The 16,243-nt window shown below is 37.1% G+C and overlaps 1 protein-coding gene across 5 annotated transcripts in view; it reads left to right on the top strand.

The window, feature by feature from the left end:
• NIN (ninein) overlaps positions 1–15,596 on the top strand; it is an 88,599-nt gene extending 73,003 nt beyond the window's left edge. For 2 of the 5 annotated variants that reach the window (XM_006773770.2, XM_006773769.2), the window contains 7 exons: positions 1–64; positions 1,290–1,469; positions 3,086–3,235; positions 5,284–5,385; positions 8,704–8,904; positions 12,312–12,425; positions 14,551–15,596. The exon at positions 1–64 is cut by the window's left edge and continues 101 nt beyond it. In XM_006773770.2, the coding sequence (XP_006773833.1) occupies positions 1–64; positions 1,290–1,469; positions 3,086–3,235; positions 5,284–5,385; positions 8,704–8,904; positions 12,312–12,425; positions 14,551–14,760 (1,021 nt within the window). In that variant the 3' untranslated portion in view covers positions 14,761–15,596. Of the gene's footprint in view, positions 65–1,289; positions 1,470–3,085; positions 3,236–5,283; positions 5,386–8,703; positions 8,905–10,527; positions 11,128–12,311; positions 14,528–14,550 lie in introns of those variants that run through there. The other 3 variants (XM_006773775.2, XM_006773772.2, XM_006773773.2) reach the window with 3 other exon arrangements.
• The last annotated feature ends 647 nt before the right edge of the window (positions 15,597–16,243 follow it).

The following is a 16,243-nucleotide window of genomic DNA, read 5'->3' as shown; positions in this document are numbered from 1 at the left end:
AGAGGAGGCTTTAAAACAAGAAGTGATGTCTTTATGTAAGCAACTTCAGAATGCTGATGTCAAGGTAATTTTTTTATTGAGGTTTAACTTTATACAGTAAAGTGTACACATTTTAAGTATATAACTTGATTATTTATATACATATATATGTAAAACGTTCTATTTTACGTGTGAGTGTGTGTGTGTGTGTGTGTGTGTGTTTAACCACCACCTTGTTCAAAATATAGAACATTCCCAGTTCCCAGCAGGCTCTCGTCTGTCCCCTCCAGTCGCTAACCTCAAGGGAACCACTATTCCACCCTCCGCACCATAGATTGGGGACGCTGGTTCTGAACTTTATATAAATAGAACCATCGTGACAAGTTAACTTTTGGTATTGTGAAAGTCAGAAGACCATGACTAAGTTATTTTGTTGTAAAATTAAAACATTTTGATGTTGTAGGAAGTGTGTCTCATCGTAATATCACAATGCTGCTTCATCTATGCACAAATAAATTAAGAAAATGTTATGGATGTCAGCCCTAGGTAGATTTTGAGATGCCCTACCATAAAAGTAGGCATTACGTAAGTTACTTTATCTCTTAATAGTTGTTCCCATTTTTAAAAATTACATCTGAGCTGACATTTTTTCTCAAAATAAGATGGTGCCTTTTTTTTCTTTTTTATGTTTTAACTTAAAAGGTTTATCAAGTTGTGTTACCTTTTTTGTTTTTTAAAGCATTTTTCAGGATCCAAAAGAAAAAAAATCGCTTTGGTAGTTTAAAGTATATTTCTGTGTTCAGGCCTCAATCACACGGACGGTATGTGCTTTGCAATCTGAAAAAGGATATGATTGCATATGTGAAAATGAAAGTCGACTTGAGCTTGTGAAAGCGTTCAAGTTAGCAGTGTATTTCCGAGTCCCCTTGGTGTCCTGTGTTAATCAAAAGAGCAGTTATCTGGGTTCAAAGCATAACTTCATAAGAATGAGGCAGTTTGTATGGCCACCAATCTGTATGTACTTGTGTCCGGTATGGAGCTGGGACTTGTCGAACAATCCCATTTGCTGTTAGACTTGATGGGGCTGTTTTGCCAAAGACCGTTTTAAACAGTGAGTTTACAAACCTTTTTTTGTTCAAACACCCATAACATTGTTTTATTTATATATATATATACATACATTCACTCCCATTAGAAGACAAAGGTAAAGGTTGAAAGGTACCTACTAAGAATTGTCATTAGGTAAGCATGACACTGACAACAGAAATCAGCTTTGTTTTTAAGGCTTAACTCTGCAATTGTCTCTTAAGAACTGGGCCCCAGAAGTAGCCACCCACCCATCAGGATTCCATAACCAGCAGCAGCGGCTGTCTTGGGACAAGTTGGATCATCTAAGGAATGAGGAACAACAGCTGCTTTGGCAGGAGAACCAGAGACTCCAGACTGTGGTGCAGAACACCAGGGCAGAACTCACACACTCCCGGGAGAAGGTAACTGGAAAAGTTGCACGTGGTGGCATATGTCTGAAAATGCTTACTTTGATGTGAAAATGAATGTTTTATATGTTTAAAATAGTTCTAGGGTGTGGATTTGAGTATTCTGTTACAGCAGACTTATTTTGAGAATGTGTAATTTATCATTTACTTTCATTTAATTTTATCCTGGTATGTTTCTACAATAGTTTTCATTTTGTATAAGCAGTTCTGTATTAAAATCTGTGATTTTAGCCCAGCCGGTATGGCTTAGTTGGTTGAGCATCATCCAGTGCTCCCAGAGGTTACCAGTTCAATTCCCCATCAGGGCACATTCCCAGGTTGCAGGCTTGATCCCCAGTAGGAGGCATGCAGGAGGCAGCAGATCAGTGTTTCTCTTGTGGACGTTTTTCTCTCACCCTCTCCCCACCTCTCTCTCTAAAATTGATAAAAAACATATTTTTAGAACTAAATCTGTGATTTTTAATCCTCATATCCAAAACATAAACTCATGGAAGTGTTAACCATATATTCCTCTTTAAATAGGCTGGACACGGAGACTAGTAATACAAAAATGGTAAAACAAGACTCAAATCTTGTTGGTCTAACTCCTTGTAAGAGAAAAGGTTCCCCCTTGAAAGGTTATTTCAAGGTTTAGAGGTTAGAATGGTTTTTAAACATTAGATTTAAATCTTTCAAGTTTAGAAAGGTTAGAATGGTCTTTTTTTAATGTCTAAATTAGATTTATTAATATGCCAAGTTGGAAAGAACCCAAATACCCGGAAAAACAAACTGGCACATCCACACGAGGAAATACTATTCAGCAGTGAAAAGGAATGAACATCTGCATACACGACAGCATAGCTGAATCTCAAATGCATATTAATTGCATTTATTGGAGTGACATTGGTAAATAGAATTACATAGATTTCAGGTGTACAACACATCATCTGTATATTGTATTATGTGTTCACCACCCCAAGTCAAGTCTCCTTCTGTCACTGTTAGAGTGGTCATTAAAGATCATCTCTTCCAACCACTAAACTGATGTTTAAATTATTTAATTGTACTAAGTAGTGAACCAACTATGTTTCACCTTTACTTAATCACCTCGAGCCACAGATTTTCATTTAGAACACCTACTGTTGCCAACAACTCTGCTATCACTGAAGCTGCGGTGCTGCGCAAGACAGACAAGGTCACTGTCCTCCTGGAGCTTAGTTGATGTAAATATATTGTTTCAGGAGTGAACAGTCCAATACAAAGTAGAAGGGACTGTCACCTCATTCACTCCTAACAGGTCATGCTCATGGCAGAGCAAAAGTGCTGGGAGTACGTCTACTTCCTTGACTCTCCTCCCAGTGGTTTGGTAGAGCCGGAAGTGCCCTCCTTCCCTGTCTGTTCTTTACAGTGTTGAGTTTTTAGAGCCAATCAAGCCAAAATTAGATTTACCTAGAAAGGATCTTTTGATATACAAAAAAAGTGGGATTAGAAAACTAGCAGACTTGACTGAAAAAAAAGTGTTTCTAATACAATAATTCCCAAGTGCTGTATAAAAACTTTCCTTATGTCCGTTGTTTGTTTTCCTGGCTGGGTGATCATCTTAGCATCTCCCTCTTACATTTGCTCACTAGGTCCGTCAACTGGAATCCAGCCTTCTTCCCCCCACGCACCAAGCACAGGTCAAGGCATCAGGTACTGGGAAGCCCACAGAGCAGGAGAAGTTGAGCTTGAAAAGAGAGTGCGAACAGTTTCAAAAGGAAAGATCTCCTGCGAATAGGAAGGTGCGTTTTTACGCGTTTAACCATGTGCCTACGTTCTGACTGTGATGGGTCCCTAAGTGTGTGTTTCTTCCCCTGCCTGCTTCCAAGGAGATCACTACAGTGGCATATTCTTGTTCTCCCTTATGTCTGTGCTCTTGTGATCTTGTCAAAACAGCATACTTCTTTTTGATTGATGTTTGAAAAGGGGCGACTAACTTCAAGCTTTCATAAAGAAGACAGCTAGTCATCTCTATGAGTATTATAAAGCATTTCTAAGTTAGTAGAGTATACGGAGCCTGAAAATCAGGAACATTTTAGGTCTGTATGATCTGTTGCCATCGCAAAACAGCACACATTTGTTGTCGTAGTTTCTGAGGGTCAGGAATTCAGACGCAGCTTAGCTGAGCGCTCCTGGCTCAGGGTCTGTCCTGAGGTTGCAGTCCACTTACCAGTCCAGGTGTCAGCTGAGGATCCACTTCCAGGTTCATTCACGTACCTGTTTGGAAGGCTTCTTTTTTTTTTCTGCTGACTGATTTCCAGAGGCCTCAGCCCCTCACTCCTGGGGCCTTTTCTAAGGATGTGGCAGTGAGTGATATGAGAGAGGGAGATCCAAAAAAACACCAGCACAGAAGCTGTAGTACCTTTTATAAGCTAATCCCAGAAATTATACACACCGTTAGTTCTGCTCTATTCTGTCGGTCACACAGACTAACCCTGGTAGAGTATGGGAGGGGATGATGCAAGGGTGTGAAGACCAGGAAGGAGGTGATCATAGGGGACCATCTTGGAGGCCGGCTCCACAGTGGTTAAACCTTTGTAACACAGTTCAGTCCCTTGTTCCACGAAGTTAAGAGTTCTAGACCATTGTTACTCTGGGAGCTCTTATTGTTCATGTTTTTTCTCTTTTCCTGAACTAAAACTCAAGAGTTTTCACTGTTACCTTCCTTTTCTGAAACAAATGGTTTGTTTAAAATCTGCTGACAATAATGATCATTTACTTAGCTACAAAAGTGTGCTGTAGAACTGTGCACCTGAAACTTGCATAATTTTGTTAATCAATGTTACCCCAATAAATTCAATAAAAAGGAGGGGGGAAAGAAGGCAGGTTGATTCTGTTAAAAAAATTTAATTCATAATTTTTTTTAAGTTTGTGAAAGTTATGATGAGCATTGGCAGTAAGAACACTGCTCTAAAGCTGAAATGACATTTAATTTTAGGTACATTCAAGTAAACTTTTCAGGAAAGACAGTGGATTTCATTCAGCTTCTCACTAAGGGAAAAGTCTAATGATAAGTTTTAACATAAGAAATTTAACTGTACCTTGAGAGATTTCACTCTGTTTAACAATTCTTACTACTCTCTTCATCTCTTTTGATAGAAGCAAAAGTCAACATCATAGAATATTGTCAGATATGTTGTACTTAGCAGTATTCAGAATCACAGTGTTTGCTAATTAGATTCTTCCTATAATAAAACGAATTCCAGAAATGGATACTCATAAAGTCTTTAAATTTCATCTTTAAAATTGAGAAAGTAGTTATAAAAATCAGGTTTTATGTAGTCCCAGTTTTAAATCTTTAAACTTTGCCTTAAAATGGATCTACTACAGATCCATAGTAGAGAATCATAAAATGGATTTAGTGAAACAGCATTTTTTATTAATAAGCTATTCTACAAAATGTCAGTACATGGTAGGATAAGTACTATTTCTGAAAGCTTTCTTTCAGTGATAAGTACTTATAATTATGCATGTATACATACATGTGGGTGTGGGTGTATTTTCTGGGTTGCAAGGTAAAATGTATTTTATACAGTGAGTGGCATTGAAGTTTGAAAGCCTACTCCCTTAAGGAATCTGCTCTACATAAGGAGTGGTGATTAAAACTGGATTACTTAAATGTAATACATGCACTGAATTCTACTGTTTGCTTTCCTTCAAGGAATGAATTCAGCTTTCTTCCAAGAGCTGAGATTTCTGACGAGCATAAACTCGTCAAAATAAAGTAGAGCAGCTCAGATGGGTGTGTTTTGTTTTGTTTTTTTTAAGGGAATTTTTTGTTTTTTAACAGGTCAGTCAAATGAATTCCCTTGAACGAGAATTAGAAACAATTCATTTGGAAACTGAAGGCCTGAAAAAGAAACAAGTAAAACTGGATGAGCAGCTAATGGAGGTAAGCTTTGAAGCAAATGGCCTAAGCTATGAAGAATATTTTAATCCATGAATGAGCCATTTGTTGGAAGAGACTAGCATAGCATTGAATTCGTCTTATGAAAAAGTGAAAATCTGAGTATGTTGCCAACCGAGCTGAATTCTTTGGTCTATCTTGCCAAGTCTGATGGACATTTTAGCTTAATACACAGTCATAGGAACTCATACTGCTTTACAGAGGAAGGAACAGTGGTGATTATCATACAACATAAGGACCTCAGCAGGGACTCTGTCCAAAACTATCCAAGAAACCTGTGGCTCTCTCACCATTGCTATGGTTGTAATAATTTCCTGATACCGTCCATATTACAGTGTTTTATAGATATGATTGCTCTCTAACAACCTCTTCAATTAGGAAATCCATGCAGAGATTATGAGAACATTAGCATTTAGAAGTTTAATTTTCAAGTGTTGCCACTGCTCATTACATTAGTAACTACCTTGGGAGAGGTAAAGCTGTTAAATATAAAGATGGATTTGTAAAACTCGTCAACCTGGACATTGGGTTTCAGTCTACTAGATTGCTCTCTGAATACTGAGAACAGTGAGAGGCTATAAAACAACTTAGGTACAAATCCTCCTTAATAAGTTATAATTTCATTGCGATACTTTGCTTTAGGTAGATGAAAATATTAATCCAATGTTTAGTGAACTATAAAATCTCTATAAGGTAGAGAGGCATGAGTAGGAAATGTCTTTTTTGTGCTCTTAAAAAGTACAAATATGTTTAAGCGAGAATTATAGGAAGCGAGAGAGATGTTTACATAATTTTGTGAAGCTGGGCACATGCAAAGGTCACTTTAAATAGATGCTTGGGTTTTAAATGTGAAATATGGGCAAATAGATCACATTGACATTTAAATGACCACGGAGGTTTCTGAAACTATTATATCCTCTGATTTATCCACTGATAGATTAGTGAGCTATAAATAGTGAAATCCAAACCATTTTTTCTCTCTCTCTGATAGCATATAATAAATGTGTTCAAAACCTTGAGCTGTGGGCTGTGTTTAGACGTAGATATGCTTTTCTGATGAAATAATTATATACTGTAATCAATAACATGGTTGAAGCTAAGGCTGGCATGGCCAAGTTGAAAAGTGGCAGGGTATACTTAATCAATACCGGAGCCTCTCCCAGCACTGCCAACAGGCCAATTCTCTCACCTGCTCTCAGAAGCCCCTTACCTCCCAACCCTGTTTTATTTGCTGTCCTAAGCAATTTTCCCTCACTGTTTTTCTCCCGATCTAATAGTAAATATTTACAAATGGATGAGGGAGTATACTTGGCACTAGAGCCTGAATAAAGAAAAAGCATGAATGTTTTATTGGAACACTGAAAAGAACATCTTATACAGTATTGTAACAAAACTTTCTTTAGGAAAATACTAGTAAGACTGCATTATTAACTCTGCATACACCTATACAAATTGGATTCTTTAGTAGTTTTATTGAAATATAATCCACACATTACAATTCACCTACTTAAAGTGTACAATTCAATGTGTTTTTAGGTATATTGTTAATTTTTAAACTTGTGATAAATATATACATAAAATTTGCCATTTTCACCATTTTAAAATATACAATTCAGTGGTGTTAATTACATTCATGATGTTCTACAAGCATCACCACCTACTTCCAAATCTTTTTAATATCTGTACAGTTTATATACAGAAAAAAATGTAACTGTTGGTCCTTTATAAGTTCTTACTGACTAGAGCACACATATCCAGGTATATAATATACCCAATTTGTACTCTTCTTTCTCTTTTTATAACTAATACTTTTCTTCTCTTTATAATTCCTGTAATTTTCTTTTGTTTTTGTTCTGTCTGTGGCTAACCTGTACCTAGAACTCTGTGGTTGGAACTAGCAGAGATGGGTGCAGTTCTCTGCCTGAGCTAGTGTGTGAAGGTAGAACATTCTCTTTCAATGAATTTCATAGCATGGAGACATCTCATTAAATTCCTTGCACATGTAATCATTTCTACTGACTATAATAGTTAATAAGTACTTCAGGTAAGAGCCAATATTCATTTTCATTTTGCTTTAACTGTAGAATATGTCTGTTTACATGTACATAGGATTTCCCTCAGTATTTAAAACTCAGTGTTTGAAGATATGTGATGAAAACCATCCCAATGATATAAAACCATGGGATTTATAATTCTCCATATACTCCTTTATTCCTGAAAATAAAGTGGTGACTTTTCTGAGTCTACGGCCCACCTTAGACATTTAGATTTCAAGAAATGGATAGTGGCTCTGAAGTTTCATGATAACATGTCACTGTAGTGGTGTCTTAGAGGCCCTTTTTCCCTTCTCACAGGCCTGGAGGTCCTACTTGAGTTTAGTGCTTAGTCATATTTGTTGCATGCCTCCCATCGAGCCCTGTGTGCTGCTGAAATGTGTCGACAGATGTGAACTGGCATGCTTCACTGGCCAAATGCAGTGCATTCTCTGCTCCTCTTCCTCTCCCCACCTTTGATTGGCATGTGATAACATACATCATTTCCTCATTATCTTGAACAAATACTTCTATTCCATGTACTTCAATTCCCAGATGTTCTGTGGTATCTCCTTATACCCTAGAATTGCTTGTCTCACTGTGCTATTTAAGAGTATAACATTGACAAGCTAGGCTAGGTTAAAATAATTGTAGATACGAGATTCTTTGAAAAACATATTGCTAACTTGAAAAACACATCGCCATTGAATGTTGTTTGCTTTTAAGAATCTTTATGAATGGTAAGTAAAATAGCAATCCCTAAAGCATAACCACTTTCTCCCCTTTGCCTGCTCCAACCCTGGAGGTGGATGTTGTTTCTTAAAGAGGGATAAGTAAAAAGTTCTAGTGTAAGTAAAAAATGAGCTAGGATTCAGACATTATGGACACCATGAACCTCATACCCTTACAGTCACTCAAGAGTGAGGAAGAACAATTTTAAGCCTAAAACTTTTAAGAAGGCCTGATTTATTTTTTAATTTATCTTTATTGTTGAAAGTATTACATATGTCCTCCTTTTTTCCCCATTGACCCCCTCCACATGGTATCCCCTCCCCCAGGCCTTCACCATACTGTTATCTGTGTCCATGGGTCATGCCTATTATCTCCTAAGCAAAACGATTCTTCCCATTTACTTCTTACTCAGACTCATGCATTATCCTGATTTACAAGTTATCCGTGGGTCAGGCTTCACTGCTCTCTGCTTAACACCTCTAAGGGCAGCTCTGTGCTGGAAGGCACTGTTGCTGACCAGGGCTTTGCCCTTCTCCAGATGCAGCACCTGAAGTCCACTGTGATGCTTAGCCCATCCCCTCACGCCTTGGATCTGCAGCTTCTCCAGCAGCAAGCCTGCCCGATGGTGCCCAGGGAGCAGTTTCTGCAGCTCCAACACCAGCTGCTGCAGGCAGAAAGGATAAACCAGCGCCTGCAGGGGGAACCTGAAAACAGAACCTCTGAACCCAACACACCGCAGGTATGAGGCTTTTCCCCTTCATTAGAAACTCAGATCACCTCATTTCATTTTACCTGTTTATTGGAAGTTATACCAGTTGAAAGGTGGAGATAAAGAATGTCGATCTTCTGTGGGAGATTAACCTTGCCTGTATCACAAATCCACTGAAGTGCAGTACCTTTTTTGTTTTGTTTTCTTCAGTGCTGCTTTTGAGCGCTCAGCTCCTCAGCCGGGTAATTAGGTGTCCTGAGTCTCTTTGGCACATTCATAATTGATGAAGTATCAGGATCGCTTGCACATAGTGAACAATTGACCTAATATTCTTCTCTGATGCCAAAATATTACAGAATTCCAGTGCAACTCTAGGAGACGCATTACTAACAAAGCTCCCTGGGTTTTCTTGGTCAGAGGGGTGCAGCCTGCTGGTTCCATGGAATTCACAGCTGGGGACTTCTCACAACCAACAAAGCTGAATGTGCAGCCAGCGACTCTTTAGATGACATAGTTCACTTAACTTAGAGTGAACTTTCCAGCTACACCATATAAAAAACTATTTTTAAGATAGTAAAGATCTTCCCCTTCCCTTTCAATTCGCATTATCCCAGCTCACCACCAGGCACAATGTTATATCACCTAGATTTTCAAATAGTTATTTCTCTTCATTTATAATCACCCCTTTCCAGAAGTCTCTTAACTCTTTGGTCTTGCACATTTAGTTTATTAAGAATTAGAAATAAAATTTAAAATACTCAGTTTATAGAATTCTAAATTAATTCTTTCTGGTTTGGATGCTTTTCTGTTTTCAAATACTTTGCTTCTCAGTTAACATTTGAGAAGGAGTTTCCCAACTCTTTTTCCGTAATCCCCTCAAAGTGGCTTTGCACAGTCACATTAACTCTATAATTATACATTAGAGCAGTTGTCTGTTCCTCTCCGAATATATATCTATGCTTTGTTATGATGTACTTCTGTCATCTATTCTTGCCAACAAAACCGTAACAAATTTTTTTCTTTTGTGCTTTAAAATCCATGTTTTTATACTACACTCCACTTCAATTAAATATTAAAATTAAATTCTTGAGTAAAAATTGTGATGGTGAGGTACTTGATGCTTTAACTTTTCATTACAGAGTTGAATTATAAAACCTTGACTTCAGATTTACTGGACATTTCAAACCAATGATTAGGCTAAGACTCCACTTACTGCTTTCTCAGACACAGCATTCCCAAAGCTTGCTCTTCCCGACCCACCCACCAAGGTTTAAAAATAAATATCCCATGACTCCAATTACTTCAGGATTAGGTAGACAAAAAAGGTTACAATTTTTATACTAAAAAAAAATCTCTACAGTCAGACGGCAGGGTGGACTGCTTATTGCTCTCACTAGAACTCTCACTAGGTTCTCCTGTTTCTGTAACAGAGGGGACACTAATTTTAAGAATATTATTAGAATCTGCATGTTGTCTCTGGTGCATGGAGTGATGTGATTTCTTCTCTCTTTGTGTTGCTTTGCTTGCTTTGCTGTGTTAACGTACGTGCTTTTAAAAACTGTTTGCATTATAAATGTGTGAATTTAGATTCCCCCCCAAAAAAACATATTCTGGACATCAGGGTGAAGTGTACCACTTGCCTTCTTTCTCTAGGCCTTGCTACCGGAGCAGCGAGCAGTGCATGCAGATTCCTACAGAAGGATTGGGCACCTGTGAAAACTGGGCTGCTATTGATGGCATTTCTTACCATGGCAGATACTCAAATGCACACACCCACACACCACGCATACCACACAAACACAGAGGCATAAGCTGAGGAATGTTTTGGAATCAAGTGCTCTTTTAAATTATTATTATTATTATTATTATTACGCCTTTGCAGTATTCTGTCTCTTATTTATTTATGTAGAAATGACAAATTTTGTGAGTCAAATTCACAAATTTCAGCTTTGTTACAAATCATTTTATTTATACCATTTAAAGAGTGGATTTGAGATTCTTTTGAAAGGATGTGTTCTATATATTTTCTCATTCCGTATGTTGTAACTATTTTTAATAAAAGGTACTACTTTTATATATGGAATTTGAAGAAAAGCAGGGTTTATTTATACTGTTTTGTATAAGATGTACAGTACTTTTCTGACAGGAAAAAGGACAATTTTGATGAAACAATAAAATGAATTTTAAATATGACTGCCTTTGTTTTTCCTCTTTCCCCATTCTTTTGCCCATGCTCCATGTTCTTTGAATTAATTCACTGTTGTTTTCTGTTTGTTTAGTTTAGTAATTTTGAAGGCAAATGGAAATCAGGCACTTTCTATTTTTAGTTTGAATTTTTAAAAAGCTATTATATCTTAAAATATAGGATTTTTTTTTAAGCTGGATGCTCTCAAAGTCTGATTTCTTAAAATTTACTTTCTACATTATGCTTTTGCCTACTATGATTTTTATCTTCAAATCAATGACATGGTTTAGTTGTTCCTTTTATTTTTGAAGAGGCGCTCTTAATTAATAACCAAACAAATGTTGGCTTTCAACTCATGTTTGGTCATTCTGCGTGCTTTTGAAAGGATGCCTCTTTGAGGATATTTTTAAAGGCTGGTTATGCCATCAGCCACTAACACCTGCTTAACATTTGAAGAACCTTTTAAAATCTGAACCTCCTTATGTGAACATTTTGGAGGACTGTGAGGAGGGGCAGTCAATTGTACTCTACATCTCTCTCCAGAGCCCACATATTTCTTGATCTGTCACTGTTGCATGAGGAGGGGAGAAGCCAGAGCTCTTTTGCTGCCCTGTTTTATCTAGGAGTTGTTTGTAGGGAGAAGATTCTTAATTTTAAATCTGTTCAGATGATAAACCCACCCTCCAGTCCAGATGTTTGCTTCACATTGACAAGTCAGACTGGAAACAGATGAGTAGAATACGTGGGAAGAGGCTGATTATCGCTAACCTCCCCAGTAATCAGCCATTTCGAAGGAAAAACAGACATGCATATTGCAAGCCGATTTGGAGATCGTGAATACACTCAGTTTTTGTTTTGTCGTTAAGAGGCCTACAGTATTGCAAAGACCCAAATCACAGATGGAAGGTTAATATCCATCTTTTAATTTACTTTAGATCCCTATTTTACAAAAAGTGCACACAAGTATTAAATTATGGGTTTTAAGAATTTTGCTTTGTCTCAGGGGAAGATGGTAACACAGGTAAGATTCTTTTTTTATCTTTGATTCTTTCTCTGATAGGATTAGTTTTGTAACATGCACAGCCCATGCAGTGTTCAGAACTCCCATTTCATAAGAAATCCACCCTTCCTGTTACAGAGGCAAACAGTTGCTCTCCTTTCTCTAGACATCTTATGGGGAAAATAGACTACTAATGTTTTCATTTCAGTGTGGCATGATTTTCAAATGATAATACTTTTTCCCCCCCTTCAGGAAAACCAGGAACAACTGGTAACTGCCATGGAGGAACGAATGATGGAAGTTGAACAGAAATTGAAATTGGTGAAAAGGCTTCTTCAGGAGAAAGTGAATCAGCTCAAAGAACAAGTGAGCCTCCCAGGTCATCTCTGCCCGCCCACTTTACATTCCACTTTCAACTCCAGTTTTACATTCCTTTATTGCCATTAACTTAACTGTTGTCTAATAAAGGCAAATTCTACTATGAATGTATATAAGAATTGAGGGTTCACATTCCCCTATATCCTTTCAAAAATATGAATTCTGTATTCCACGTTTCTATTTTCCGAAGCTCTTTTAAGGCCTATGTTTGTCCACAATTTTTAAAATGGTGTATTTGCTAACAGTGACTCGCAGATTTTATTTTTTTTAACCCAAGACAGGAAGTCTTCCTACTTAAATAAACAGAAAATATATATTGTTAAAAAATTGGAGGATATAGAACTTTAGCTTTTCTGTTTGCAACAGCCAGGACAACCTCAAAAAATACCTTATGCTTATAACCAGACTCAAAAGGCTATGCTTTGAATTAGAATGCAGACCCTGAACTCCAAGATCACCAAGCAGCCTGAACCTTTTCACCTTCTGGTGGCAGGTATGGCCTCTGTGTTTAGAAATTATATGTACATCCACTGAAGAGACATGCAACAAGGACTAGTTTCTAGGAAAGTTTGAGATGAACTGGTAGGGGTTAACCAAAAAATGTGGGTTAGGCAGGAGAAAGTTGCCCAACATTGTTTTCTGGATACATAACATTAGGAAGAATAATCCCAAGAGAGGGTCTTAATGCAGAGGTAGACAGGAGCTCTCCTTTGTCCTTTATCTTAATACACAGAATGAAAAGAAAAAGTCCTGTAAAATAAGCATTTATGGATTCAACCCTTTAATTTATTCAATACATAGTTACTATGTGCTAGGTACTGTTCTAAGCACTAGGGATACAGAAGTGAACAAAACAATATCTCTGCCTACATGTAGTGTAGTTCACCTACCAAGTACTGAGCATATGGCCAGTAGTAGTTTCAAAAATAAAGAAAACGGTGTCCACTCTATTTTCAGTAGAAGGGAACACAAAAGGAATACTTGACACAACCCAGGGAGTTTAAAGAAAGTTTCCTAAATACCTCAAATCTAGTATTGTGGGTTGAGTAAGATTTTAAGAGGTGGAGAAATGTGGGAAGGGCATTCTAGGCTATGGAAACATCATGGAACTATGACAACATATGGGGTGTGGACATCTGCAAACACTTCGACATTAATAGTTTGGCACAGCACTGTCCAGGGAGAAGCAGAAGAAACTAGAGAGATGGGGAGGAGCTGGCAGTAGAGGGCCTTACATGCTGAGCCATGGGGTTTGAATTTCATTCTTTAGATGATAAAGAACCATCAAAGTGTCTTTTAATGGGAGGGAGGGAAAAATTGTATTAGAACAGTTCAATAGAGAGTAGGTTACGATGTTACACTCGCCAGTCATCTAGCTTCTGGGCTTCATCCTTGCCCTATGAAATGTTAATAAATTCATTAGCCACTCGTTAGTCCCTTCAGCCTTTATACTTTTAGATGTCCTGCTTGCAATTGGGTGTAAGTGAGGAGTTAAAGATGGAATGAGGGAAGATGGATTAGGAAATGTTAACAGAAGCAATAATAAAATTATCCCAAGGCTGCTAAGTTTTCCACCCTAACCTAGACTATATGCTCTAACCATAAGTATTAGAATATATCTTCTGGACACGGCTCTATGCAAGCGAGGAGGAGTTAGGAAAATCTTATCTGTTTATAACACATGAGTCACATTTTAAAATAATCAGTAGGTTGTAGTTATGAATGGGAAGCTCAAGCATCTACTGTTAAGAACAGAGTTAAAACACAGTTCACACCCTAAAACTCAGAAATTTTAAGTTATAAATTATAATATTTTTAGAGAATAAATAATACCCAATTTATTTAGGTGGAAAACACTTTCATTTTTAACCCTCAAATATCAATTTGTTCTTCTTATTAGTGACTTCTACAAACATATTATGCAAAGTAACAGCTTGACATAAGTGGATTTGCTCCACTTGTACCTCTGATGCCAGTCTGATATTAAAGCTGTATTGTAAAATAAAAGAAAATAATTGATAGAACCTATTTGCCTTTATGAACAACTGCCCTTATGTCAGACTTTAAAAGAATTACAGAAATGGAGTCAAGATGTTTCTGATTCTGTTTCTAGCTCTGCAAGAATACTAAAGCAGATGCAGTGGTGAAGGATTTGTATGTTGAAAATGCCCAGTTGTTGAAAGCTCTGGAAATGACTGAACAGCGACAAAAAACAGCCGAGAAGAAAAATTACCTCCTAGAAGAGAAGATTGCCAGCCTCAGCAATATAGTCAGGAATCTGACACCAGCACCATTGATTTCTACCCCTCCCTTGAGGTCATAGCAAAGCCAAAGGATACATTCATGTTTGTGCACTTTACTGAAATGGATGGAACATTTCAGTAGGTTCTCTCAACCTTTTTTTCTTTTTTTTAATATAAAAAACCTTGAATGGCTTCAAGTTAAGCCTAACCTAAAACTGTCAGCAACAAAATTGGAGTTTCCATTCATTGTAATGAGTTTTTCAAAATAGACTTTAATGGGAGTTGCAAACAAATATTCACATATTTCACTGTTTGAAGTATTCTCAAGTCTTGAATTTTTAAGTATTTTAGGAGCCACTAAGAAGGTAGATATTAACAACAATTCAAGAACCTTAAAACCCCAGTTTTGAATGAGTTTTTTTAGAATAATTATTAAATTCCAGATATTTTATGTTTGAGATCTAATTAATTTTGTTGTTTTGATCTTTATTTTAAGCCAAATATATGCCTTCTTAAGGCATATATTTGGCTTAAAATATGGGAAAGTCATTCTGTTTCTAATAGTTTCATTCTTTGAATTAATTGGTAGACTTTCTGCTTGCTGACAGCAGCTGGGCTCAATAACCACTGAAGTCAAAAATGCCAGACTCCATAGAGCTCTATCTTCTACCACCTGTGACAGTATTGTCACTCCTGATGTATTATAGATACAAAACTGATTTACTCAACTGCACTCTTAACTAATGTTAAAACTTTACTTTCCTTAAACAGTCTTTTCCCCCTTCTTATCAGCTTCATTTGGAAGCTTGTCTCCTAAAAAAAGTAAAATAAAATAAATGGATAAGGCCACATCCTTAAAGCATTTGAACTATAGGGAAGGCACTGGACAACCACTTTGGAGAACAGCTACTTAAAAGTAAGATAAGCACTCCACATGGGTTTCAATCTCCCCAAAGTCTTAGAATTCATGAAATTACCTATGGGGTTGCCTCAGAACTCAGGGAATAATACTTTAAACTGTATTTCTGACATCACATAGGGCCTCTTTAAGAATTTAAAATGTAAATACCATGTGAACATATTTATTTGTCTTATATTAAGAGCCATAGTGGGATTTTTATTTCTATACTTTTAGTGAATATAATCTGGGAGGGGGGGGGAGGCCTTGGTTTTAATTTATAGAGTAGTTATTATTATTTCTTGTTTGTTTAAATAGTTAAATATTTCCACACTTCTTCCTCCTCTACACTCAAATCTGATAAGAATTTCTTCCTGTGGTAAGCATTGGCATACCATCTGAGGTAAAGAAGTGCCAAATAGGATTTCCTATTCAGCCTCAAGACCAGAACTTTGTAGAACAGTAAACATTGTAGGCTGGATAACTTTTTGCCCCCCAAGTAAATCTATGTTTTAGCCGACATCAGCCAGCAGTTGATGGAAGACTTTATTAGCTGTAGAACACTAACAAAGCTCATCACAATCACCTATTCGTTTTTGTGGAAGAGCAATTAGATAAGAAATATTCACTTGGATGTATCCCATTGATTTACAAGAGGTATAACA

Source organism: Myotis davidii, unplaced genomic scaffold (assembly GCF_000327345.1).
Source record: "Myotis davidii unplaced genomic scaffold, ASM32734v1 scaffold847, whole genome shotgun sequence".
Taxonomy (NCBI): Eukaryota; Metazoa; Chordata; class Mammalia; order Chiroptera; family Vespertilionidae; genus Myotis; species Myotis davidii.
The sequence above is the reverse complement of the archived record's forward strand: the minus strand, read 5'-3'. Positions and strand labels throughout refer to the sequence as shown.